A 24,391-nucleotide genomic window follows, 5' to 3' on the forward strand; every position below is an offset into this window, starting at 1 on the left:
GCATAGGCGGGCCAAACAAGGGGCTTGACCCCAGGGGCCACAGACGGAGGCAGGGTTAGGGTCAGAGCCTGAGCAAGGCCAGGAGCGTGGCCTAGCGTGCATGACTCAGAACCTTCGGGGTCCCATCTCAGGCCCAGAGAACCCGCTTGCAGAGTTTGGTTGAGGTAAACTAGCAAATAAAACGTGTCAGAGGGTAGTATAACACTGTGGAGGTTTACACGGGCTCACAGGCTTGGGCGCAGCCCTCCGCACGGGTCTAGAGTTTCCCCGCAGGCGACCCCCGGTCTTCCGCCGTCTGCGTCCGCGAGGTGGGCGGAGCCAGCCTCCCCTCCAATCACCGCTCAGCGTGCGTTGGGAGGCGCGAGCAGGCGGCGCGGAGCGGCTCTGCGACTTCAGGCTGTCACCAAGGACACCGTCAGGCGGTGAGCGGCGCCACGAGGGCTGGTCGGGGCGGGGGGCCGGGCCCGGGGGGCGGCCGGGGCTCTGCCCCTGAGCCTTCCCGCGTCCGAATGAGGCTCCTGCCGCACGACCCATCCTGTCGCTGAGGCGGGAGTAGTCCGGCGGCCCAGTTGGGCCCGCGCTAGTGGTGGGCCATGGCCTCCTCTTGGCTACCCCGGCCCGATCCTCACCCCAGAAAGTAACCTCCACCTTTTCGGGCCGTGATTTGGCGTCCCTGCCGACCCCAGCCTCCTCTCGGGTACCCTCGGCGTCCTTGGGCTCCGTGGTCTCATATCCTAGTCGTGGCTGTGCAGCCGTTCCCTTTTTCTCCCGCTTGCATTCTCTTTCCGCCATTCCGGAAGCCCCCCTTCAACCATCTGGTCGTCCTCGCCCCACACTGCCGGCTTCGTTGATTTCCTTGAGAGCTGTGTGCTGGAGAGGTGCTGGGGTGAGGCTGAGCGATCGGAAGCTGCAGAAAACCTCAGGTTTGGCGCGGATGAGATCGCAACCATCCTAGTGTTCTCAGGCTTCAGGCATGACTGTTCCTGGGACGCGGAGGCCTCTTCCAAACTCAGTTTTCCTTTTTGTTCTTCTCATCCGCTCTCCTCTTGGTGATTTTTTTGTACGGCACGTGAGGGTTGATGACCATCCTGCAGTTTCCAACCAAAGTCTCAGGGATGGTTTTTATTGGCCAGCCTGGTTCATGTGTCCATCCTCAGGCCAGTTGCTGAGACCCTTCAGCTAAGGTCCCATCTCGGGATAGAGTATTGATTCCCTGGAGAGGTAACAGTCCACAGCTAGACTTGTGTGATCTTTGATCTTGTGGCTTCCCCGCCGTACAGTGGGTAAGACTTGATCATGAAACAAAATGCTAAGCAAAGGGGGCCATAGTGTCTGGACCGAGGAGGAGGGGATGGCCTAAGTGAGGCGGGCGGCTGGGTTGGAGGTGGTGCAGCTAAGCTTGTCACCTTCGTGCTCACTCAAGTGGCAGAGAGGCACAGGTGGTTTGGGTGGTACAGGTGCTTGCGGCCCTTGGTCCTGCCGCCTTTAGTAGGCAGCACAGGGCTTAATGCATGCGAAGGCCCCGAGGGAAGCTGGGGCCAGTGCTGTGGAGGGGCCGGGCAGAGGAGTGGACAGAACCTGGTGTGTGGGCTGTGAGGGTGAAAGTGCACCTACGAGTGTTACCCCAGCCTCTGGGTCCTGACACTGGGAAGAAAGGGTCTGTCCAGGGAATGAGGGAGCAGGAGTGGGCAGGGCAGGGAGGCTGAGTGCTGTGGGCCTCCAGGCTGGAGGTGGATGGCTGGAATCAGAGCGGTGCTGATTGGTGGAGACAAGTGGATAGATTTGGGAGGCTGCGGTGCTGATGAGAGTAACTGGATGGATGTGGCATGGGGCAGCCGGCTGGGCTCGGGAGTGGACAGCATGAGCTGGGATACAGACAGTCGGGGGACAGGCTGACTGGGCAGTGTTGCAGCTTTCCTAGATGGCCAGTGCTTAGGTAGTCCTCTCCTGGGTTCTTCTATGGCTCTGGCCAAATGGTCATTCTGTCCAAGCCCTCTGTCTTGATTGCATGGTAACACTTGGGTCTTGACCTGTAGCCAGTGTGACTGGATTGCAAAGGTGTCCCTGGTCAGCTGCCCTCACGTAGCTGTTCACGTTGACTTCTTCTCAGAGGGCTGTTTTGGGAGGTGGGTCCCTGGACTTCTCAAGGATTTGGGTGTGGGGTCCCATCCAGATGTCTCCATGCTTTTCATGTTTGTTGTAATTTTTCCTGTGTGGAATGTCATGTTTTTATGTAGCTGTATCTGCACAGATTTCATGATGAACACAAAGATGACCAAAGATGAGTTTTCTTTTTTTCAGATTATAAGTCACACAAGTCATAAAAAAAAAATCCACATTACAGGATTTTATAAAGTTCCGGCAACATTCCTCCAACCTGAGACCACTAGCTACTGGCTACCTGTGTTCATTCGTGTGCCTTCTCTGATCTGATTCCTCAGCCCCTCTCTGTCTTCCTCTTCCCTCTGATTCTACATATCTCACACCAGGTTTCTCAGAACCGTTTGTGACCAGAGAACTGAGTGCGGTCAAAGGGCCCAGGGGACCCCCACCCCCACCCTGCCCCGCCTCAGTCCTGATCGTGCCGCACAGGAGTGCCCCTGCCTTGGGGAGTGGCAGGCCTTGCTGGATGTAGTTCAGTTCAGTTCAGTCCATTCGCTCAGCCGTGTCCGACTCTTTGCGACCCCATGAATCGCAGCACGCCAGGCCTCCCTGTCCAGTAGATGCCAAGAATGGCTCTGGTTGTGGCTGGGGCTAGACTAGCGGGGAGGGAGAAGGAGAAGGGTCGAGTTGGGGAGGAGGGGGCCTGCGGCTTGGAGCGGGCCTTCTCTCGCATGTTGGTAGGGAGCCCCTGGCCCAGGCTGCTTGTCTTTTCCTGATACCAGGGCCCAAGTCTTGTAGGGACTGGGGCGACTCAAAGTGGCAGGTGAGGTAGCAGCTGTGCTTCTGGAAGGGCTGTTCCTAGAACCCTCTAGACCTCTAGACCAAGATCAGGCTGACTCCAGTCTAGGGTGAGGTTCAAGTCCCAAGCCAGACCCTGCTGCATGAATATCCCCTTTTTGGAACTGCCTTTCACCCGTGGTCTCTGGTCCTTCCGCCATCCATTGGGGGAAAGGGGGGCCGTGTCAAGGCCCCAGCGGTAGGATGGAAGGGGAGGACAGGGCAAAAGCAGCAGTGGCACAGGAAAAGGCAGGAGGGGTCCAGAGGTCCCGCCCTCAAGTCTGCAGAACTCTGACCTGGAGCTGCCAGTGTCTGTCCACCTGTATGTCAGCAGCTGGTGTGTCCTGTGACTAGTTACTGAACACACGTGATAGAGACCTTCCAGTTGGGGGGTACTTAGGGGTTGTGCCTGGGGCCAGGGAGGGAAGAGAACAGCCCACGACAGCACCTGGAGGGCTGGGGAACTGGCCTAGCCTTGCCGCCAGCTTTGGTTCTCAGACCGGCTGGAGTCTGTGGGAACAGAGGAAAGTCTCCTAAGACTAGATTCCCACTTAAAACCTTACAGCTTTTACAGCTAAGATATGGCCTCCTCGGTTTCATAAACACATAAACTCAGGCTGGCAGTGGACTAATGGCACCCATTTGATGCTTTAGCACCCAATGGTCTTGGCTGGCTGGCAGGGCTGTGCCCTCCTGGTCCTCTCCTGGCCCTCTCCTGGCCGTTGACTTGGCCGGCAGAGAGGTGGGTTGAAGGCAAATAGTACAGAAGCCCTGCTGTAAGGGGACGTCCTGCAGACGTGGGCAGGCCCTGCTAGAGGCCACATCTGCCGGGAGCCCTGGGTCTTGCAGGAGCCACGTGGTTACAGAGAAGGTGGTAGACCTGTAGTGAGGGCTGAGAGGGGTCCAGGCAGGTGGGCAGACAGTGGGTGCAGACCCAGACAGAGGTTCTGTGCGTTTATTGAGCACCTACTGGGAGCCGGGCCCTAAGAGAGCTGGGTTGTACCCACGCGATCACGGGTCTCAGCAACCCCATGAGGTAGGTGTTCCACACACAGCCCGCCCCCAACGGTGGACGATGGTGGGGCCGCCTGCCCCGGCTACTCTGCACTGTGCACGCGCTGGTGCTGAATGAGCTTGGTGCTCTGGTGGAAGCGGCGGCCGCAGTCCTGGCAGGCGAAGGGCTTCTCGCGCCGGTGGGTGCGCAGGTGCTGTGTGAGCGTGGGCCGCTGGCGGAAGGCCTTGCCGCATTCGGGGCAGGCGTACGGCCGCTCGCCCGTGTGGATGCGCCGGTGCTGCGTGAGGTTGGCGTGCTGCCGGAAGCGCTGGCCGCACTCGGGGCAGGCGAAGGGCCGCTCGCCCGTGTGGATGCGCTGGTGCTCGGTGAGCCGGGAGACCTGCGTGAAGCCCAGGCCGCACTCGCGGCAGCGGTAGGGCTTCTCGCCCGTGTGCGTCCGCTGGTGGCGCGTGAGCTTCAGGCGCTGGCTGAAGCACTGGCCGCACTCGGGGCAGGCAAAGGGCTTCTCGCCTGTGTGCACGCGCAGGTGCTGCGTGAGCGTGGGCCGCTGGCGGAAGGCCTTGCCGCACTCGGCGCAGGTGAAGGGCCGCTCGCCCGTGTGGATGCGCCGGTGCTGCGTGAGGTTGGAGCGCTGGCGGAAGCTCTGGCCGCACTCGGCGCACCGGAAGGGCCGCTGGCCGCTATGCACGCGCCGGTGCTGCAGCAGCGCCGCGCGGCGGCCGAAGCGCTCGCCGCACTCAGCGCAGCCGAAGCACTTGTCGCCCGTGTGCACTGCCTGGTGCTCCAGGAGCACGGCGCGCCGCGCGAAGCTCTGGCGGCACTCGCTGCACGGGAAGGGGCCGGGGGGCTCGGGCGCGCCGGGAGGGGCGGGGGGCGCGGCGCTGGGGCCCGGTGGGTCGCCGTGGATGCGCTGGTGCTGCAGCAGGTTGGAGCGCTGGCGGAAGCTCTGGCCGCACTCGGCGCAGCGGAAGGGCTGCTCGCCTGTGTGCACGCGCCGGTGCTCCTCCAGGCGCCCGCTGCGGACGAAGCCCTGGCCGCAGTCGGCGCACACGAAGGGCCGCTCCTCGGTGTGCGTGAGCTGGTGGCGCAGCAGGTGCGAGCTGCGGCTGAAGCTGCGGCCGCACTCGCCGCACACGAAGGGCCGCTCCCCGGTGTGGATCTTCTGGTGCCGCAGCAAGTTGCTGCGCTGGCTGAACACCTTCCCGCACATGTCGCAGCGGCCCCCTCGCTCAGCTCCGGCCCCTGTGCCGGGGCGCCCCCGAGCCCGGCTGCGACCCCTGGGGGCACGCCAGCTCACCACGGCCAGCCCGTGGCCCAGGCCCTGGCCGGCATCCTCCGTGGGGTCCAGCTCACCTCCCAGGTTGCTGGAGAGCGCTAGCACGTGTGAATAGCCACCTTCGTGGGAGGCTGACCCTTGTCGGCCTGTGAGGCTGGCCACACCGAGGTCCCAGGGCAGGTGGACGTGGGGGCTCACGATGTCCGGGTCCACAGAGACGTTGTCCATCTGGGGTGTAAACCCTGCATGGCACAGGGGGATCCACTCATGCATGACAGAGAACCCGCTGGTGCCCAGAGACACGCCAGCCCTGGGGAAAGGGTGTGAAATGGAGCGACCTAAAACTGCCCAAGGAGGCAGACAGAAGTCACCTGGGCAGGGGCAGGGGTTCTGTCTGAGCAGGCTTCCGAAGGCGGTAAGGATGGGACAGACAGGCGGAATACTAAAAACTGGCGACGGGCTTTTCACCTGTGGCCTAAGTTTGCAAAACTGCCTTTCTCGAAGGGCTGTAGTGCAAAAGTGGCCCTTGCACTGGGCAGGTGGGTGATGTTGGTTCCCACAGATGCAGAGAAGTGGGTGGGTTTGAGGGAGGCTGGAAGTGGAGCGAACAGGTGGGAAATGCAGGCACCAGGACTTCTGTCTGCTGTGCCCTGCCTGTGATGACAGCGCGGCTCCCGAGGCGCTGCTGAGACCTCGTGCAGCCACTGGGGAGTCTGGCCCTGTCTGTAGGGAAGTGTGGACGTGGTGCCGTGGCATTTACAGGGCACAGGAGGCCCTGGGCCTGCCTGCGATTGGACAGGGCTAGGCGTCTGGCTCAAAGGAGCAGGTTCCAGCCAGGCTGTGAGCACTCCATCCTTAGATGCTGGAGGAGGGAGGAGATGCGAGCCTGGCACGGAGGAGGAGGGAATTACATTAGGGACACAGAGAGAGGAGCAGGGGCTTCAGGGATGACAGAAAACCTGTAAGCTGCCATGGAAACCGTAGATAAATTATACTGCATCAAAGGAAATCACTTGTGTTCAGCAAAAACCCTCAAGAGTCACATGATGAATGACAAACTGAGAAACCCTCCAGAGTCAAGGGTCTAATTAATCAAAGTAACAGCAGCAATCAGTCGACAGGAAAGGATGTGGGCAGAAGACTAGAAAAGGAAGGGAAATGCCACTGATGCTTAAGTTCCCTAAAGCATGCTTAGTTCCCCATAAGACAACTGCACGTTAGGGCCACACTTGTCTGCTGCTCCACACCCTTGCTCCAGAACCCAAGTGTCTGTGTGCATTGCTGGTGAGCACAGACAAGCTGGTGTCACCAAGTACATCGAACGATCAATGTCCCATAGGCTAATCCAACAATTCCACTTATAGGTACTTCTCCACCAGTGTGTTCCTCCCTGTGTGAAATGACTGGTATAGGAGGGTTCTCAGTTTTCAATAAAAAGTAACTCAAAAGAGTGTCAGTGGGAGCCTGGATGGGTCAACAGGTGTGTCCTGGGGAGCTGTCCAAAGAGGAGGGCGCTTGCTGCTGTGTGTTCAAGTGGCAAGATGCACGAAAAATGTCAGGCGGGGAACAGGGTGAAGATTAAGCCTCCATGTGTGTTTTAAAGACGGCAGATGAGCATGCATCCACATTTGTGTTTGCTTTCCTGCACACAGAATCTTTCTGTAAGTCCACACAAAAGACCAGTGCTGCTGGCTGTTGGGCTGCAGGACCATGTGATTCAGGCAGGGGAGGGGTGCTCCGCTGTATATGCCCTCGGGCCTTCTGAATTTTCTAACGTGAATGCTACCTATTCAGAATGTTCTCCTGATGAAAACACTGGCTGCACAGACGTTCTGTGGAGGGCAAGGGGAGCAGCCAGGACACCCAGTGGTGTGGAGCCCACGGTGGCTGAGGGAACCGGTATTTGAAGAGGGGGCTGTGGTTGTCTGTGGGCAAGTGCAGCCCAAGGAAAGACCGGGGCGGCAGAGAAAGGACCCGCTGAGGGGCCGTAGGCGGGGCCGCCAGCGTGGCTGGAGAGAGCAGAGACTGTGCAGTGCTGGGAGAGGCAGGGCACTAGCTGCCCAGCAGGGCCCGCAGCTGCAAGTTGGGGCAGTGGAGGGGTGGCTGCCAGACCCTCGCTCAGCTTCAGTTTGCAGCACTGACAGAGCAAGAGAGAAGACCCTTCAAAATGCCTGGGGCAGCTCCAAAGCAAGAAAGGGCTGTCCAGCGCTTGGGCACTGTGCTCGCAAGTGCTAAGGCTGCAGAGACCAGGGGGCTGAGGCCAGGTTCCGCTGCGAAGCAGGGGGTTGAGGACTCGGCCTGGGTGAGTCCAGTCCACCCACAGACCTTTGGTGTGTGAGCCTGCAGAGGGATCTCCACTGAACGGCTGGGGGCCCAGGTGAGCCTTCCAGTTCAGAGTCACGATGGACTCCGTGGCAGCCTGTCACCCAGGATGGTGCTTAGTGCAGGGACAGACGAGGAGCTCCCTGAGCCGTGAAGGGCGGGCTGTTTGCAGTGCAACCAGCGGGAGCACTCGCACCTCAGGAAACCAAGCTAGCTAACAAGTCCAGAAATAACGTCAGGTATGTCCAGGTTCTCAAAGGATGGGTCAGCATCCATGAAGAAAGAATGAGTTTGGGCCCTTTATTGATAAAAACAGCAAATGGGGACTTCTAGGTAATAATAGTATCTATTTAAATTGGTTTCATTGTGAAACAGCATTAAAAACCACCATAAAGGTTTTGTTTTCTTCAAGGTATAAAATCCACAAAGATGAAGAGGAAAGGAAACAAAGCAACCCCTGATATTTCTACTCTGGATGGCAGACCGAGCAAACAGTAACTGTGCAGCAGTGGGGAAAATGGAAAGAAATGAACCTGTTTGATCTCAAAGGCTCAAAAAGTTCAGGGTTTGGAAGGACCAGGTCCCTCTGGCCAGGCAGGTAAAGGGGCAGGGACGCCAGGCGGGTGGGGGAAGCTGACTCAAGCTGAAGCTGGGTACCTCAGGGAACAGCACTGGGCCCTCTCTGCACACAATTCTGAGGAAATGGAGGATGTGGGCACTGCAGTAGCTCTGATTTCTGGATCTCTTCTCCCATCCTGGCAAAAGGCTGGGTGGAGGGTGTGCACCAACACTGAGGAAGTCGAGGGGGTAAGCAAAGCCACCCAGGGGACTGAGATGCCAACCTGTCTCCCAGCCAGGATGTAGGCAAGAGGCTAGACGTGCCTTCTTAGGACACTCAAGAGGCAAGAACTGAAGATCCTCACAGCAAGGGCGCCCGCCTCCATACTGCCCAGCCAGGGTGCCCTGTGACCCCTTCAGTGGCATCCACGGTTGTTCCACCCACCCATTCATGTCACACAAGAAGTGGGTCTCTATGGGGAGCAAACTCTTCATCTCTCCCAGCCGCCCTCTCTCACCTGCCAGAGAGATCAGAGAGCACCCTGGGAGAAAGCTTGAAGACAAGTCATCATTTGTTGGGCTCCAAAATCACCATGGATGGACGCAGCTATGAAATTAACAGACACTTGCTCCTTGGAAGGAAAGTTATGACCAACCTAGACAGCGTATTAAAAAGCAGAGATACTACTTCGCTGACAAAGGTCCATATAGTAAAAGCTATGGTTTTTCCAGTAGTCATTTATGGATTTGAGAGTTGGAACATAAAGAAGGCTGAGCACTGAACAATTGATGCTTTTGAACTGTAGTGTTGGAGAAGACTCTTGGCGAGTCCCTGGGACTGTAAGATCAAACCAGTCCATCCTAAAGGAAATCGGTCCTGAATATTCACTGGAAGGACTGATGCTGAAACTGAAGTTCCAATACTTTGGCCACCTGATGTGAAGAACTGACTCACTGGAAAAGACCCTGATACTGGGAAAGACTGAAGGTGGGAGGAGAAGGGGAGGACAGAGGATGAGATGGTTGGATGGCATCACTGACTGAATGGACATGAATTTGTGCAAACTCCAGGAGATAGTGAAGGACAGGAAAGCCTCGCGTGCTGCAGTCCATGGGGTTGAGAAGAGTCAGACACAACTTAGGGACTGAACAACAACAAATTATTATCCTCAGAGAAATAAGGAAAGATGTTACCACTGTAAGAACAGAAAGTGGCTTAAATAAGTATTCAGGGAAAGAAGACACTGGTGGGAACTGAAACTCTAGTAGCAGATGTGAAAATCTCAAAAGAAGAATCTGGAGGATACATGAAGAAATTTTCTGGAAGATAGAGTAGAAAAAAAGGGATGGGAAATTGCAGAGAACAGAACACTGGAGCATTTGTCCTCGAGTCCAGTAACCGAGTAACGGGCATTCTCGAAACAAGGGAACAGAACAGTGCAGGGGAAGGAACTCAAAGAAACAATTCAGGGCAGCTTCCCACAGTTGAGAAATTGAATTAAAGTTAGGCTCACCAACAGTGGTGATAAAAAATGTTTTGATCCAGTTTTACAGCAGTTAAGAAAAAGATGTTTGGAGACTGAGTCAATAAAAAGAGCTCTTCACCCAGCCAAAATTCAGTGTGATGTGGAGCGCTAGACGAATGTGTTTTAGATATGTAACACCTCTCAGAACTTTACCTCTTGCCCCAGAGTTCACAGGAAGGTCCACCAGAACATGGGAGTAAACCCAGAAGTGCAGGGGCCCAGGGAGTGGGGATGAAGATGAGATGGGGCCTGGACGATGGTGGGCCATGGCAGGCATGTGACCGAGGTGGACTGAGCAAGGCGTCTGGCCTGAGAACCTGGGTGGTTGGGTGGGACACTGTGCTGTCCCGCCCAGTCCCCACCTGTGTGAAGGTCCCTCCTGTCTGTCCACCCTGCTGACCTGCTGTCCAGTTGGTGGGACGCAGGCCTGGAACCTGGGGGCCATCCAGGATGCCAGGGCTGGGAGGAGGTGGGGAACATGAGTCCTGCTCTCAGGAGGGTTTACGGGGCTGGGAGGTTAATGGAGGGCTTGGCTTTGGAGGGCAGGTGCTGAAGCAGGCTGAATACTGCAGGGGCCGCCCAGGCAATGTGGGTGCGTAGGTGATGCTGGAGGAAGGGGGCCTTGTGTTACTCACCTGGGGAGAAGATGCCCCCAGCTTCCTCCTGCCACAGGGCCCGGCAGTGCTGCCTCCAGGAGGAACCCTCAGGCCCAGACTCACTATGGGGGGAGGCCTGGTCCAGCACCACGCCATAGTCCTGAAACCACAGCGGTCACTGCTGGTCTGTGTGGCCAGGCCCACCCAGGAGGGACCCACCCGGCCCACACCCAGCCCCACCCGCTGAGGCTCCCAGGGCAGGGACTCACCTGGGCCTGGTCAGGGAGCAGAGTGAAAGGGGTCCCCTGCGGGCTGCTTAGAGGCCGAGGACACAGTGGCTCTGGAGGAGGAGGGTGTGGTCAGGAAGCTCCAGGGCGCCCCACCCTGCCGCCCTCCTCAGTGCTGTGCCAGGTGCTGGGATCCGGTGGGGTGGGACCTGGGGCTGGCGTGGCAGGGGGCTCTCGGGGTCACATAGGAACGTGGTGTGGGGGCGTGTCTGGCACCTGCCTGGGAGGTGGAGGAGAGAAGGACCCCCCCCCCAACCCCCCCCTCCAACGCTCCAGTCTGCTGTCTGGTCTGCAGCAGTTCGCTAATGCCCCCCCAGCCCCCACCCCCCACCCCCACCCACCGCAGATCTTCTCAGGGAGAGGACTCCTGTCTCCCATACACGGAAACCCCAGGAGCTAGCGCCATGCTGACTGAGGACATGGAAGGAACCACAGCTGTGGCAGGCTTGGCCCACAGGGGAGAATGGCTACCACTGGCTGGGCGGGATGCGGGGGCCGCCGAAGCAGAGGGCACACCGCCTGCCCTTACCTGGCTCCTCGGTAACCTCGGACTCCTCTTTCACCGGCAGGCCCAGTGTTGATTGCTCCGTGGCCCCAGGGGGCATCTCCAGCCCCGGTTCTGGAGTCTCAGGTGTGGGCTGAGGGAGGGCCTGGAAGTCGGGGGGCTCCGTCCTCTCCGAGAGCACCTCCTGACCTTGCACCTGGACCGTGACCTAGGTAGGTGCCCCCCATCAGCAGCTCAGGTAGGGAGCTCCCTGGCCTCCACCCTCTTGGGATCCCAGGGGTCCTGACTCGGCCTCTGAGGACCCACGGTCCCCAGGGACTGACATAGAGGGCAGGGACACCCTGCAGTTGCTCTCCTCTGCCGACACCGACCCCCACCCCCACCCCCAGCCCCCGCCCCATGCAGCCTGAGTCCTGACTCCAGCTGATGGAGGGCTGGAATTGGAACCACGGCTGCCCTGGTACAGGCTCTGCTGCAGGTGACCCCTTCCAGACCGCGGGGGACTAGCGTCCTGCTGAGCAGGGCGTCCCCAGGATGAGGCAAAGACCCCAGGCCGCTGGCTGACTCACCCATCTGCGGGGCCCTCCTGGCTCCCGGCGGAAGCCCTCCACCAGGGCCGCGGCCTCCTCAGGGCTGCCTGGCTGTTGTCCCCGCACGCGGGCTTGGATCTCGAGGGGCAGCACGCCCAGGAACTGCTCCAGCACCAGCAGCTCCAGCATCTGCTCCTTGGAGTGCGCCTCGGGCCGCAGCCACTGGCGGCAGAGCTCCCGGAGCCGGGCCAGCGCCTCGCCAGGCCCCGCGGCCTCCTCATAGCGGAAGCGCCGGAAGCGCTGCCGTGCCGCCTCTGGGCTCAGATCCCAGGCGGCGAGTTCGCCCTCCTCAGAGTCCTCCAGCTTCACCGTGACAGGCCCCTCATCTTCTAGGGATGCGCGGCCCGGGGAGCCCAAAGCCGCTGGCCTCATCGGAAAGACCAGGCTGGGGCTCTTGAGGCCAGTGTCCACCCCCAGGGAGGAGCGCGCGGAGGCTGCTGCGATGGGGACAGTTGGCGTGCCGCTCAGGCCAGAGGCTGCCGCGTGGGGCCGGCCAGCCCTCGCTGAACCCGTCTAGCTGGGTGTGTGCAGTCTCTGGCCTGTTCCTCAGGCCCAGAAGGCACCTCCTCTGCCTGCTAAATCCCACCCGTCTACACGCACCGCCTGAGCCCTGCCCTCAGCCCTCTCCTGGCAAGAGAGACACCTACGACCCCCGCCGCTGGGCATCCGCACCACCGCCACCTCGCCCCCGCCAGCGCCGGCCCATCACTGCCATCCACTCTCCTGCGTGTTTCTCCGACTGTTGCCCCCCAGCGTGGTTTCACAGGGCAGCCCCCCTCCAGCGGCCCCAGCCCACACCTGTGCGAGGCCCACTGTAGGGCACATCACTCTGTCGCCATCCTCCTCCCATCCAGCCCCCTTTTCTGAGCCCCATTATCTCCTCGACCTCCTGACTCAGGTGGGGCTAGCGGGTGATGGCGTTTGAGAGAGGGGTGCCAGGGGCCCGAGACCGCTGGCCTTGGAGCCTGCGAGGAGAGCCGGAGATCCCGACCCAGCCTATTTGCCACAATCCTGCCTTGTCGCTGTGCCACTGTGAATCTCCGCCCCCCCCGTCTGCAAACGGGGGCGACCCCCGCTACACTCGCACTGCTCCTGCAGCGGGAGGTACGGCGCGAGCTTTGGGAAGAAACCGGCGTTTATTTCGATTTCGAGGCCGCCTGATCCCGTGAATCTGACCTTGGCTCCTCAAGGCTCCAAGTCGGCCTGAAATCCCAGGGGAAGGCTGGGCCTCCGCGACCCTGCCGGCCCTGCGGAGCTTCCCGAACTATGTCGAATAGCAGCCGGGGCGGGCGGCGCTCGCCTCAGGGAGCCGGGGCAGATCCGGGTGCCGCCATGGCAATGGGGCGGGGACTCCAGGCTCTGTCGCCGTGGCAACCCGCAGTGATGGCCGCGCCGCGCGCGACAACCCAGGGCCAGTTCGCAGGGAGCGCCAGGCCCCTGCCCCGCGCCCCGCAGGACTGCCGTCCGGGTCCCCGTCCAAACCTTCCGGGCCGAGGGGCCCCCGCCTTCCCCTCGGCGCTCAGCTGGCCGCACCGCGCTCCCGAGCATGCGCACTCGTCGGCCTCCCCTCCCGGCCAGACTGTAGCTCCCACAGTGCTCCGCGCAGCAGCGCGAGCGCCGCCCCGCGCGCCCGCCCCCCGCCTCAGTTTCCGCGCTCGCCTGTTTCCATCCTCGCCTCAGTTTCCACCCTCCTCCCGCCTGTCGGGCCACTCTCGGGGCCGTGTCTCCCCGCCCTCCGAGCCTCACTTCCAGGCGTCCCGGCACCCGTCGACGCGAGCAAGCTTCTCAGGGGCAAATGCGCCCAGCACCGCCTTCCAGCAAGCTTCCTGAACTCTCTACCGGGCTTCTGGGAGTTAGGGCTCTGCACCAGTCACGGCCCTCGCTAGGACGCCCTCAGCCCCCGTCTCCATGGCGACTCCCCGCAGAGACTGGGTCACCCCTTCCTCCGCGCTGGGGACCGCAAGCGAGCCTGCCACTTTGGCCTCCGCCCCCCGAGAGCCGGGCCCGAGCGGTGTGGTCGGTTGGCTTTCCGCGCGCTTGCGCGGCCCGTTGACGCTCTTCTGTTGTCATTGGCGGTAGGCGGGCCCCGGGCGTCTCCACGGTAACCGGTGGGCTGAGCAGGTGGTTTCCAGGGCAACCCCGTGTACCGGCTGGTGTCTGAGAGGACGGGAGAGGTGGGGTGAGGGTAGAGATGCTGAGCGAGCGAGATAGCGAGGAGAGAGTGAAAGTAAGTGAACACATAGTGACAGAGACACAGGCAGGACAGACAGCGGAGAGGGCTTTCTACTCTCAGAGACCTAGATCAGAGTCAGGGCTGGTCAGATGTGTGTCAGAACAGTTAACAAGAGGGAGAGAAATCAGGGCCGGGATGGAGAGGAAAGGAGAAACAAAAGGAGATTCGATTTACAGCGAGACGTGCAGATCGCGAGATTCAAGGGACAAACGAGGATCCGGAGTACAGAAGCAAGAGGAGAGACGTGGACAGAAATTGGAGATAGAGTGAAATGAGTCGAGAGTTTTCAAGGGCTCAGAGAAGGGTGACAGCAAGAAGAGAGACAGACGGAGCAGGAGGGCCACTTGTTAAGGGAACTTACCCAAAACTTGCCAATAAGAGAAAAAAGATGGCTGGGAGTCCTAGCACCATCTCTAGTAAGACTGCTTCAGACTGATTCCCTAAGCGAAGCAACTCTTGATCAGAGTTCAGATACTGTGACGTTAGATGCTAACTTGTAAAAGGTTGATAGGTTGATGCCAACTTGTAAAAGGTTGATAGATTGTAAATGCTTGCTGTCCAGTAGAGAAGGGTACCCCAAGTTTTTTTTTAAGCCACCCTGTGTGACACTAAGATGCCTGTGTGGGACACCGACAGTCTGACTTCGCGCTATTATTTCAGTGTTCGTTTGTTGTTTCACCCTCTCTGTTGTTTCTTCTCTCTCACCTTCCCAGAACCACCTGTGTCATCCTGCTAGTTCCCACCGGAGGTAAACACCTCTTTGACACATGCTCACTGCGTTTGTTTTCAGCGGTTTCAAAAATTAAAATTTTGACAGTCTGAAAGCAACCATTTCTCCCCGAATGTGGAACAGATAGGAAGAAAGAGAAAACAGTGAAAGAGACCCAGGGAAGGAAGGTGGTACAAAGGATGATGGAAAGAAAGAGACTGGGTCCCGGCTCAGAGGCTCCAGTGGGCCTCTTGGTGAGCTGGGCCCCAACTCATCCTGCATAGGGAATGTGAGCCTCACCCAGGCCTGGGGATGACCCGCAGAGTGGCTGGTCCAGTCCATGGAAGACTACTGGGAGTTACAGCCAAAGCAATTCTGTGAGTACTGCAGGTGTTGGATAGTGGACAATAGGCCTAGTGTTTACTTTCTTGAAAGAGGAAAGAATCATAAAGAAAATGTGTCAAAGAGGATATGTGAGATTAAACAGGAAAGCCTGGAGAAGGGAAAGGAAGAAGAAAAAGCATCTAAGGAGTTTGCTGCAGTGGAGGTAGCTGCCCTGAAAGGATACTCACAGGATTTGAAAAGGTTTGGCTTAGAGTCAGAAATTTCAGAGCCAAGCATATCGTTAGTGACCAGTGCTGTTCCATCCATCTCCGCATCAAAATCGGCAGGAAGACAAAAAAAGACCCTTAAAAGGGCAGATGGACAGAATGAGTTATCTCTGAGGGTTACCATTTCTATTATGATCTTATCACAAGAGGACCTCAGTGGGAAAAACCTGAAGGATTTCAAGGAGACTTAAAAAAGAAGCAGTGAAGACTGGGTACAAGGATTAAGTGAAGATGGTTATACATATTATTATAACCATCAGGGGAATCCAGATGGGAAAATCCTGATGATTTCATTCCACACTCTGGTGATCTCTTATCTAGTAAAGTCAATTAAAAGTTACTTGCTACCCTGGAAGAGTCCAAATTATCAGATTCACATAGTTACTGATGGTGGAACAGGAAGCAAAAAAGGGAGGGGGGAAGGAAAGCTCTCTACAGCAATGTAAAAGCTAAAGTTTAAGGAAGAAACTAAAAATAGTGATAAAAGTACTGAAACAGAAACAGAAAGGAAAAAAATACCTAAAGGAAGAGTTCATCAGGTCCAAATGAAGAAAAATCCAAAACTCATTAGGGGAAAAAAAAAAAAAAAAATATATATATATATATATATATCAGTGGATCAGTGGTAAATAATCTACCTGCCAGTGCAGAAGACTGGGTTCGATTCCTGGTCTGGGAAGATCCCGTATGCTACAGAGCAACTAAGCCAATGCACCGCAACTATAGAGCCTGTGCTCCAGAGCCCGGGAACTCTACTGAAGCCCACAGCCCTGGAGTCCATGCTCCACAACAGAAGTCACTTCAGTGAGAAGCCCACGAACTGCAACTATAAAGTAGGCTCCGCTCTCTGCAACTAGAGAAAAGCCTGCGCAGCACTGAAGGCCTAGCACAACCCAAATAAATACAATAAAAAAAAATCAAACCCATATAGAGAATGGGAAGAAATTAAACAAGATGTTGAGTCCCATGAGGAGGTAGATTTGGAACTTCAAAGCGCTGAAAATGATATGTATCAACTTCAGAAGTTGATGTTGGTGGGGAACCCAAAGTGGTGTCCTGAAGTTTGTGCAAACTCATGTCCACTGAGTCAGTGATGCCATCTAACCATCTCATCCTCTGTCGCCCCTTTCTCCTGCTCTCATTCTTACCCAGCCTCAGGGTCATTTCCAGTGAGTCGGCCTTTTGCATCTGGTGGTCAAAGTATTGGAGCTTCGGCTTCTGCATGAATCCTTTAGGGTTGATTTCCTTTAGAATTGACTGGTTTGATCTTGCAGTCCTAGGGACTCTCAAAAATCTGTTACTGAAAGAATGTGTGGTGGGTCCATCTCCTTGCCGCTCAAAAGCCAATAAACAGGCCAGCTTGGTAGAAGGGAACATTTGCTTCATATCAGATGCTGGCAACTGGGGGTGGAAGGTGTCAGACATCTGTCCAAAGGCGGACTCCCACCCCTACCCTCACCCCCAACAAGCAGGGGGCAAGAGCTTTTATAGACAGAAGAGGGGGTGGCTACATGCAGAAATCAAACAGTCATCTCTAACAGTCATCTTCAAGTTGGTCATCAGTGGTCTGACCAACATGATCTTGGTTGTTTTAGGTATAGTTAATCTTCAGTTCTAGGGTCCATTTGTTCCCATTTCTTTACAGCCAGTTCTTGGAACTGTAGCAGCTCATGTCATGGGTGTCGTCTGGTCATCATGTAGTTCTCCCACCTGGTGTTTTGGTATCTATAAGACAGCTCACAGGATATGGCTCCGAATATTATCTATAGCCCTTGAGAAGGAACTAAAAGTCCTTGACTATGCTTAATGACAACATTATTATTATTTAATCTCCTTTGTTTTGTTTTAGCATTTCTTTCTTCTCTGATTAAACTTATTCTTTGACTAAAGTTTTCCACAGAAAAAAAAGCAAGCACAGGATTTGGTGGCAGTGGTGGTGGTGGTGGTGGTGGTGGCGGCGGTGGTGGGGCAAGGACCATATAATCCTGCTCCGTTTCAAGTCTTCTCCTACACCAGAATTCGAAAGTATCAATTCTTTGGCACTCAGCCTTCTTTATAGTCCTACTTTCACATCCATACATGAATACTGGAAAAACCATAGCTTTGACTATATGGATCTTTGTCAAATTTTAAACAGGCTTTTCACTCTCCTCTTTCACTTTCATCAAGAGGCTCTTTAGTTCTTTGCTTTCTGCCATTACAGTAGTATCATTGGCATATCTGAGGTTATTGATATTTCTCCAGGCAATCTTGATTCCAACTTGTGATTTATCCAGCCTGGCATTTCACAGGTCACTAGCATACATATAAGAAAATTACAGCTTATTAAAAATTTCGTGAAAGAGGAATTAAAAAAAGAGAAAGTGACGGAAAGCAGACGGCAGAAAAGACAGGAGAAGGAAATTAATAGGCAAGAAAGCCACCCTTGGACAGACATGGCTTTGAGCTTCCCAGCTCGGACTCAGCGCTGGGCCGGCTCCTCATAGAACTACATTTCCCGGCAGGCCCTGGGCGACCGGGTACAGCAGCCGGCGCGCCCTGCGGGAGGGAACCACGCGGCCGCCTCCAATCCTGGTCGTCGCCCGGCAACCTCCGCCTCCGCCGCTAAAGATGAAGGCTGGGCTCGGCCGCCGCTGGAAAGCGGCGAATGAGGCCGGAGATGAGGAGTCTCTGCAGCCCCGCCGGCCCAGCTGAGGCAGCCGGCCCATGTCGCCGTCCGGAGGTGAGGGCGGTCGGCCGCGCGGAAGCCGGGGCTCCGTGAGAAGGGGCCGAGGCGCCCATACACTCGGTTCTCGTGGGGGAAAGGAACGGACGCGCTGGAAAGGGGCCAATGGGAGTCTTCGTCGGCCCCGCCGCTTTCTGGGAAATGTAGTCTCGCGCCTCCCTCCACGGCGGGCTTGGGGACTTGGCAGAGGGCGAGGGACAGAATGTGTGAATATACGGGGGAGTTTAAAATTGTGGGTGAGCAGGCGAAGGCATCGATATGGAGAGAGAGGGACGGGCGCGTGACTTGTTCGGAATTCGGGGCCTTTTTCTGGAAGCCTTCCCCATGCCTACGCTTCTGTACCGCAGGGGCAGCCCATGGGTCCCTGGAGGTACTCTTCGTGGGTGCCACAGACACTCCCCAAAACACACAGACCTGTCAGGCGCCTGTCCTTGTTTTTCACACGTTTTCCTTCAAAAAACTTTTACTGTTTTGACCAGGTGCTACTTTCACATGGTTTGAAATGCAAAAGGGACAAAGTGAGAAGTCGGCCTCCCTTCAGGGTGCTTCATTTGATAAGTTAGCACAAGACCATAGAATGCCTCCGGAGTGCCAGGCTCTTCCGCTGGGGACTCGGCGGAGTACTCTGTAGGTACAGCTCCTGCCCCGAGGCAGTGTGTGATGGATGCACGGTAAAGGTGGGGAGGGCTTCTCTGATCAGGTTACATTTGAGCAAAGACCTGCAGAAGAGGGAATAAGCCATGCCTATTAGAGGGAAGGGCACCCTGCTGTGAGCCAAAGAGCCACAGTAGCAAAGGCCCTGGGCTGGGGGTGCCCTTAGCCTGCCCTAAGGATGTGGTCAGGAGTAAGCAAAGGAGAGAAGGAGGCTTAGAGGCCCTTGACAAAGCTGGTGATGACTGTGGCTTTGACTCCGGGTGGGAGGCCTGGGAGGACCGTGAGCACACGGGCCATTGGTTTTTTGGTGGGGAGGGCAGCACTTCGCAACTTGTGGGGATCCTAGTTCTCCAGCCAAGGATCAAACCTGAGCCCCCTGAAGTGGAAGCGTGGAGTTTTAGCCACTGGACCGCCAGGGAATTCCCCCCGACTTGCGTGGAGAAGTTGGCTGCTGTGTGGAGAACCAGCTTCTCTGTCCCCAGGTGCTCCACAGTGGTGGCCTGATTTAAGGAAGTCCCCTCCTGTGTTAGCTTCCCGTCATGGCTGTACCGTATCACTACAGACTTAGTGGTTTCAAACGACACAAGTTTATCATCTTAAGACTTTGGAGCTCTGAAATCTGCAGTGGGCCTCCTGGGCTAACATCAGGGTATTGGCAGGGCTGGTTCCTTCTGAAGCTTTAAGTTTCAGTGGTCACATTGCCTTTTCTTTTTTTCTCACATTGTCTTCTGAGTGAGTGAAATTTTTTGTGTCCTCTTACGTGGATCCCTGATTACGTGTAGGGCCCATTTGGATGACCCAGGATAATCTCTGCCTCTCAAGATTATTATCTTAATCACACCTGTCCCTTTTGCCGTGAAAGGTCATTTACTCGTCGTTTCCTGAGATTAGAATGTGGATGTGTTTAGGAGGCATTATTCAGTCTCTCACACCGAGTGAGAAGCATGGAAATGCTCCTGCTCATCAGTGTCTGGGTGGTGGATCAGGATTTCTAGATTCCCTTTGCATTCCATTATGGTTTCAAGAGTTTTGCTGGGGGAAGAGCAAAGTCTCCTGACATTTTTTTTTTTTTTTTGATGTGTTCGGCCTCTTCATTTATTTTTTAATTACAGGATAAATACAATATTGTGATGGCTTTTGCTAAACAGCAACATGAATTGGCCATAGGTATACATATGTTCCCTCCTTCTTGAGTGCCCTCCCCATCACATCCCTCCACCGGCTTTGGGTTCCGTGTGTCTACATCAAACTCCCACTGGCTATCCATTTTGATATGGTCATGTGTATACGTTAGTGCTATTCTCTTAAATCGTCGCGCTCTCTCCTTCCTCCACTGTGTCCAAAAGTCTGTTCTTTATGTCTGTGTCACCTTTGCTGCCCTCCAGCAGACCTTTTTGATCTCATAAACGAAAACTAAGTGAAATGCTCCTCTGGTTGCAAAGAATGCTCAGAAGTGTGTTTGCAGTTTGCTTAGCATTAGGGAGAGAAGGGACTGGACCTGCCTCCGAGGCAGTAGTCCGCAGGGCTGTGGGCTCTAGGTCATAGCACGGGAGGGCCAGGCGGTGGTCTAGGCTCTCTCAGACTCACAGTTAACTCCCCTGTGTTCCCCTCTTCAGGCAGAGATGGCGTGGCAGGAGAGGCCCAGGGGCCACTGTGGCACGGCGCTGGGTACCGCCGACGGGCAGAGGGAAGAGAGCGTGTTGAGATGCATGGCTCGGGGCGGCAGCCTGAAGCCCCCCCAGCCGCAGGGCTTGGGGAAGGCGCCCCTCGGGATTGGCCTCCGCCATAGTGCCAAGCGGGACCGGAAGTCCATCACCTTGCACGTGAAGCTGGAGGTACTTCGGCGCTTTGAGGAGGGGGAGAAGCTGACGCAGATTGCCCGGGCCCTTGGGCTGGCCACCTCCACGGTCGCCTCCATCCGTGTCAACAAGGACAGGATCCGGGCCAGCTCTCAGGCAGCCACGCCCGTCTGCGCCACGCAGCTCACGCGTTGCCGGGGTGCACTGATGGGCCGCATGGAGCGCCTGCTGAGTCTGTGGATCGAGGAGCAGAAGCGGCAGAACCTGCCGGTCAGCACGCTGCTCATCCAGGACCAGGCACGCCGGCTCTTCACCCAGCTGCAGCACGAGCAGGGTGGCGGCGGGCGGGCCGAGACCTTTGGGGCCAGCAACGGCTGGTTTGCCCGGTTCAAGGTGCGCCACAACGTGCTGCTGACGCATGAGCCCGCTGTGGCCGATGCCCAGGCTGCCGCGCACTACCCGGCAGTGCTGCGCGCCATTCTGGAGGAGGGCTGCTACTCACCGCGGCAGGTCTTCAACGTGGACGAGACGGGCCTGTTCTGGAAGCGGCTGCCTGAGCGCATGCTTCTGGCGTTGGAGGGGACAGCTGGGCCCGGGCCCAAGGCCTCTAAGGACCACCTGACCCTGCTGCTCGGTGGCAATGCGGCTGGTGACTTCAAGCTGAAGCCCCTGCTGGTGTACCCCTCGGAGAACCCGCGTGCCCTCAGGGGCTGCTCCAAGGCCAGCTTGCCTGTGGTCTGGCGCTCCAGCCGCAACGACTGGTTGACGCCTGTCATCTTCCAGGAGTGGTTTACTAGCTGCTTCTGCCCTGCTGTGGAAAACTACTGTGCCAGCCATGGCCTCCCGCACCGTGCCCTGCTGCTGCTGGACAGCGCGCCCTGCCACCCTGCCCACTTGGGTGGCCTCTCGGCCCATGTGCGGGTCGAGTTCCTGCCCAAGAACACGTCCACCCTGATCCAGCCCATGAATCAGGGTGTCATCACCGCCTTCAAGGCCCAGTATCTGCGCCGCACACTCAGCCAGCTGGTCCAGGAGACGGGTGGTGCAGACCGGCCCTCTGTGTTGGAGTTCTGGCGCAGCTACACTGTCATGACTGCTGTGGACAACATCGCTGAGGCCTGGGCGGAGCTGCAGCCTGCCGCCATGAACAGTGCCTGGAGGAAGCTCTGGCCTGAGTGTGTGCTGGCTGGTGCTCCCGAGCCCAGTGCCATGCCCCAGCTCCCCCGCAGCATCGAGGCACTAGCCAGCCACGCCGGTATGGGCGACGTGGCTAAGGCCGATGTTAGCCATCTGCTGCAGGCCCGCGGGGAGCCCACGCCCACCTCCCCGGGCATGGGCAGTGGGTATGTCTGTGGCCCTGGGCTGCCCTGCCAGGGTGGGAAGGGCCTGGCCTCTAGAAGACCGGAATCGGAGGCCATAGAGGGTGCGGAGGCTGAGGACGCAGTTGTGGTTGCCCTGCGCTCCGAGCACCTGGCCCAGGCCCTTTCCCACTTTGCCGCTGGCCTGCAAGTCCTCTCAGAGAACGATCCCAACCGGGAGCGCAGCCTGCGGGTGGCCCGGGCTGTCCACTGTGCCCTTGCCTGCCTCCGGGAGCTGCTCCGGGAAAGGAGGCGACAGGCTCGGGCTCCTGCGGGGCCTCCAGAGGCCCCATGACGGTGGCAACAAAAACGATGTCAGGAAGCCTGCACTCAGCCCAGGTGGGGCCCACAGAGGGTGGGCGAGTGGCCACAGCACAGACTCTGAAGGACAGACCTCTTTAAATGACCTGTGTGATTTGAGGCTTGGGCCTGAGTGCAGATGCACTTTGTCTGATGAGTTTTGTTTCTGGAGGGTAGACCCTGCCACGTCTCACTCATGGTTTTCATACCTCATGCACAGCCAACTTTGTACAGTGGCCACAGAGCGCCAGGCTTGAGGGCAGTGTTTTCTGATTGGCAGATGAGCTGCGGGACCCAGGAGTGCCCATCCATGTAAGAGACACACCCTATAGAACAGCAGTTGCCAAGCACAGCCCACCAGAGCAAGCTTCCTTGTGGTGAGGGGCCATGGTTGAGACGAGCCTCTCCTGTTTGCCAGCCCTGACTGTCTGTGCCCCATTGTGGCTTCCCACCGGTTCGGGATGGGGGTTTCCTACTCTCCTGGCCCTCCTTCCATGCCATCGTCACCCCTTTGGGCTTCCATGACGTGTGTTGTCTGAGCCTCCACTGTGCCAGAGCCTGTGAGCATGTGTGGCTTTTGACACCAGGCACCATTCGTTGCCTTGGAGATGTTTTCTTCCCTGGGTTTCTGTGCCGTGGTCATCTTGGCTTCCCTCTAGCCTCTGAGGCTGAAACTTTTGTCACTCTGATGGTCTCCCAGATCTAGAGCTCTTTGAAAAATCTCAGTCATTCCTGAGGGTTCAATGGCCTCAACATTCAGCTTGTTCTTCTGTCCCCTTGTTGTTGTTTTCAGTCTCTGTTGTGTCTGACTCTTTGCAACCCCATGGGCTGCAGCATGCCAGGCTTCTGTGTCCGTCATCTCCTGGTGCTGTGCATGCTAAGTCACTTCAGTCATGTCTGACTCTTTGACACCCTATGGATTATAGCCCACCGGCCTGCTCTGTCCATGGGATTCTCCAGGCAAGAATACTGGAGTGGGTTGCCATGCCTTTATCTCCCAGAGTCTGCTCAAAGTCATGTCCGTTGAGTCGGTGATGCCATCCAACCATCTCATCCTCTGTCACCCCTCTTTCTCCTTTTGCCTTCAGTCTTGCCCAGTATCAGTCTTTTTCAAGTGAGTTGGCTCTTTGCATCAGATGGCCAAAGTATTGGAGCTTTGGCTTCAGCATCGGTCCTTCCAATAAATGTTCAGGGTTGATTTCCTTTAGGATTGACTGGTTTGATCTCTTTGCAGTCCCAGGGACTCTCAAGAGTCTGCTCCAGCACCACAATTTGAAAGCATCAATTCTTGGGCGCTCAGCCTTCTTTATGGTCCAACTCTCACATCTACATGACTACTACTGAAAAGATGATAGCTTTGACTAGATGGACATACGGACCTTTATCAGCAAAGTGATGTCTGATGCACACTGGGGTATCCGCCTGAATATGCAGACATACCGTATGGCTTGTCAACAAAGTCTTCAAGGAAGGCATTCTTGTACCCCAGATAGATGAGCCCCAGGTGGTGAGACAGGGCTGTCTGGCGTCCTTTCAACACAGGTATCTGCATGTGCCTGTGTGGGTGCACATGCATGGTCACACCTACACACATGCCCACATGCACACGCTGATACACCAAGAGCGAAGTTGGGAGAGAGCATTCGTGTCACTCAGCTAGCACTTGCAGTGGTGGGCATGCTGTCAACACAAAAGCAGTCTGAGCCACGGCAGGGGTCCAGACTTCCAGGGAGAAAGGTCAGATGTGGCCCCTGGCCTGCTTTCCTGGCAGGAGCAGCAAAAGGGATGGCTAGAAGAGAAGGCGCTTTGCTGAGGAGCCTGGTGACTGACTATATTAATAAGTTACACAAATTATGGGCATTTGTAACATGCTGGGTGTGGGGAGACCAGGATGGGAGAGATTGGTTTCAGAGCTGCCACTCCAAAGGCGGTTACGTTCTGTGTGACAATGGCTATGACGGGCGACCTGTGAGGGACCCAAATCCAGCGGGGGCCAGAGGAGAGGACTGATAGGGAAGGCTTTCTGGGAGGTGGTGCCCAGCTTTTGGAAGCCGGTCATTTCAAAATGCCAGGCATCAGACGGGGACCTGTTGAGGCGGCCCAGCATGGTGTGGCTGGTAAACGCCTGTGGACGGGCAGGCAGGAACAGCCCCGGTGGAGCCAGAGTGTGGCCCAGCAGCTGGAAGAGACAGGTGACCCAGTCGGAGGAGATGCCACATCCTAAAGGAGAGAGGGGTAGAGACGCAGGTGAGGTCGTGAGGCAGGCCATGGTGGAGAGGCCGCGCGCGCGTGGACCCATCGGCCCCTTTCCTTAGAACTAGAGACAGGACCGGACCTCAGCCAAAGCGCAGTGGAGCACCGGTCTCAGGGCCCTGAAGAACTCCATT

At 56.9% G+C, this 24,391-nt stretch overlaps 2 protein-coding genes and 1 pseudogene across 2 annotated transcripts; 2 read left to right on the forward strand and 1 right to left on the reverse strand.

The window, feature by feature from the left end:
* Nucleotides 1-3,315: 3,315 nt before the first annotated feature.
* MZF1 (myeloid zinc finger 1) lies at nt 3,316-12,890 on the reverse strand. Its single transcript, XM_052655620.1, has 5 exons — nt 11,595-12,890; nt 11,050-11,233; nt 10,503-10,573; nt 10,273-10,393; nt 3,316-5,473 (listed from the first exon to the last, which is right to left on the reverse strand). Exons 1-5 carry the CDS (start codon nt 11,985-11,987, stop codon nt 4,038-4,040), a joined length of 2,205 nt encoding a protein of 734 aa, XP_052511580.1. The 5' UTR covers nt 11,988-12,890; the 3' UTR covers nt 3,316-4,037.
* Nucleotides 12,891-14,897: 2,007 nt separating this feature from the next.
* LOC128064121 (WW domain-binding protein 4-like) lies at nt 14,898-16,228 on the forward strand (annotated as a pseudogene).
* A 1,529-nt stretch (nt 16,229-17,757) lies between these two features.
* Nucleotides 17,758-22,092, forward strand: LOC128063062 (tigger transposable element-derived protein 1-like). The gene is made up of 2 exons (XM_052655622.1): nt 17,758-17,890; nt 20,164-22,092. The coding sequence occupies exons 1-2, from the start codon at nt 17,816-17,818 to the stop codon at nt 21,997-21,999; spliced, it is 1,911 nt and encodes a 636-aa protein (XP_052511582.1). The 5' UTR covers nt 17,758-17,815; the 3' UTR covers nt 22,000-22,092.
* The last annotated feature ends 2,299 nt before the right edge of the window (nt 22,093-24,391 follow it).

This window comes from Budorcas taxicolor, chromosome 18 (assembly GCF_023091745.1).
Source record: "Budorcas taxicolor isolate Tak-1 chromosome 18, Takin1.1, whole genome shotgun sequence".
NCBI classification, from domain to species: domain Eukaryota; kingdom Metazoa; phylum Chordata; class Mammalia; order Artiodactyla; family Bovidae; genus Budorcas; species Budorcas taxicolor.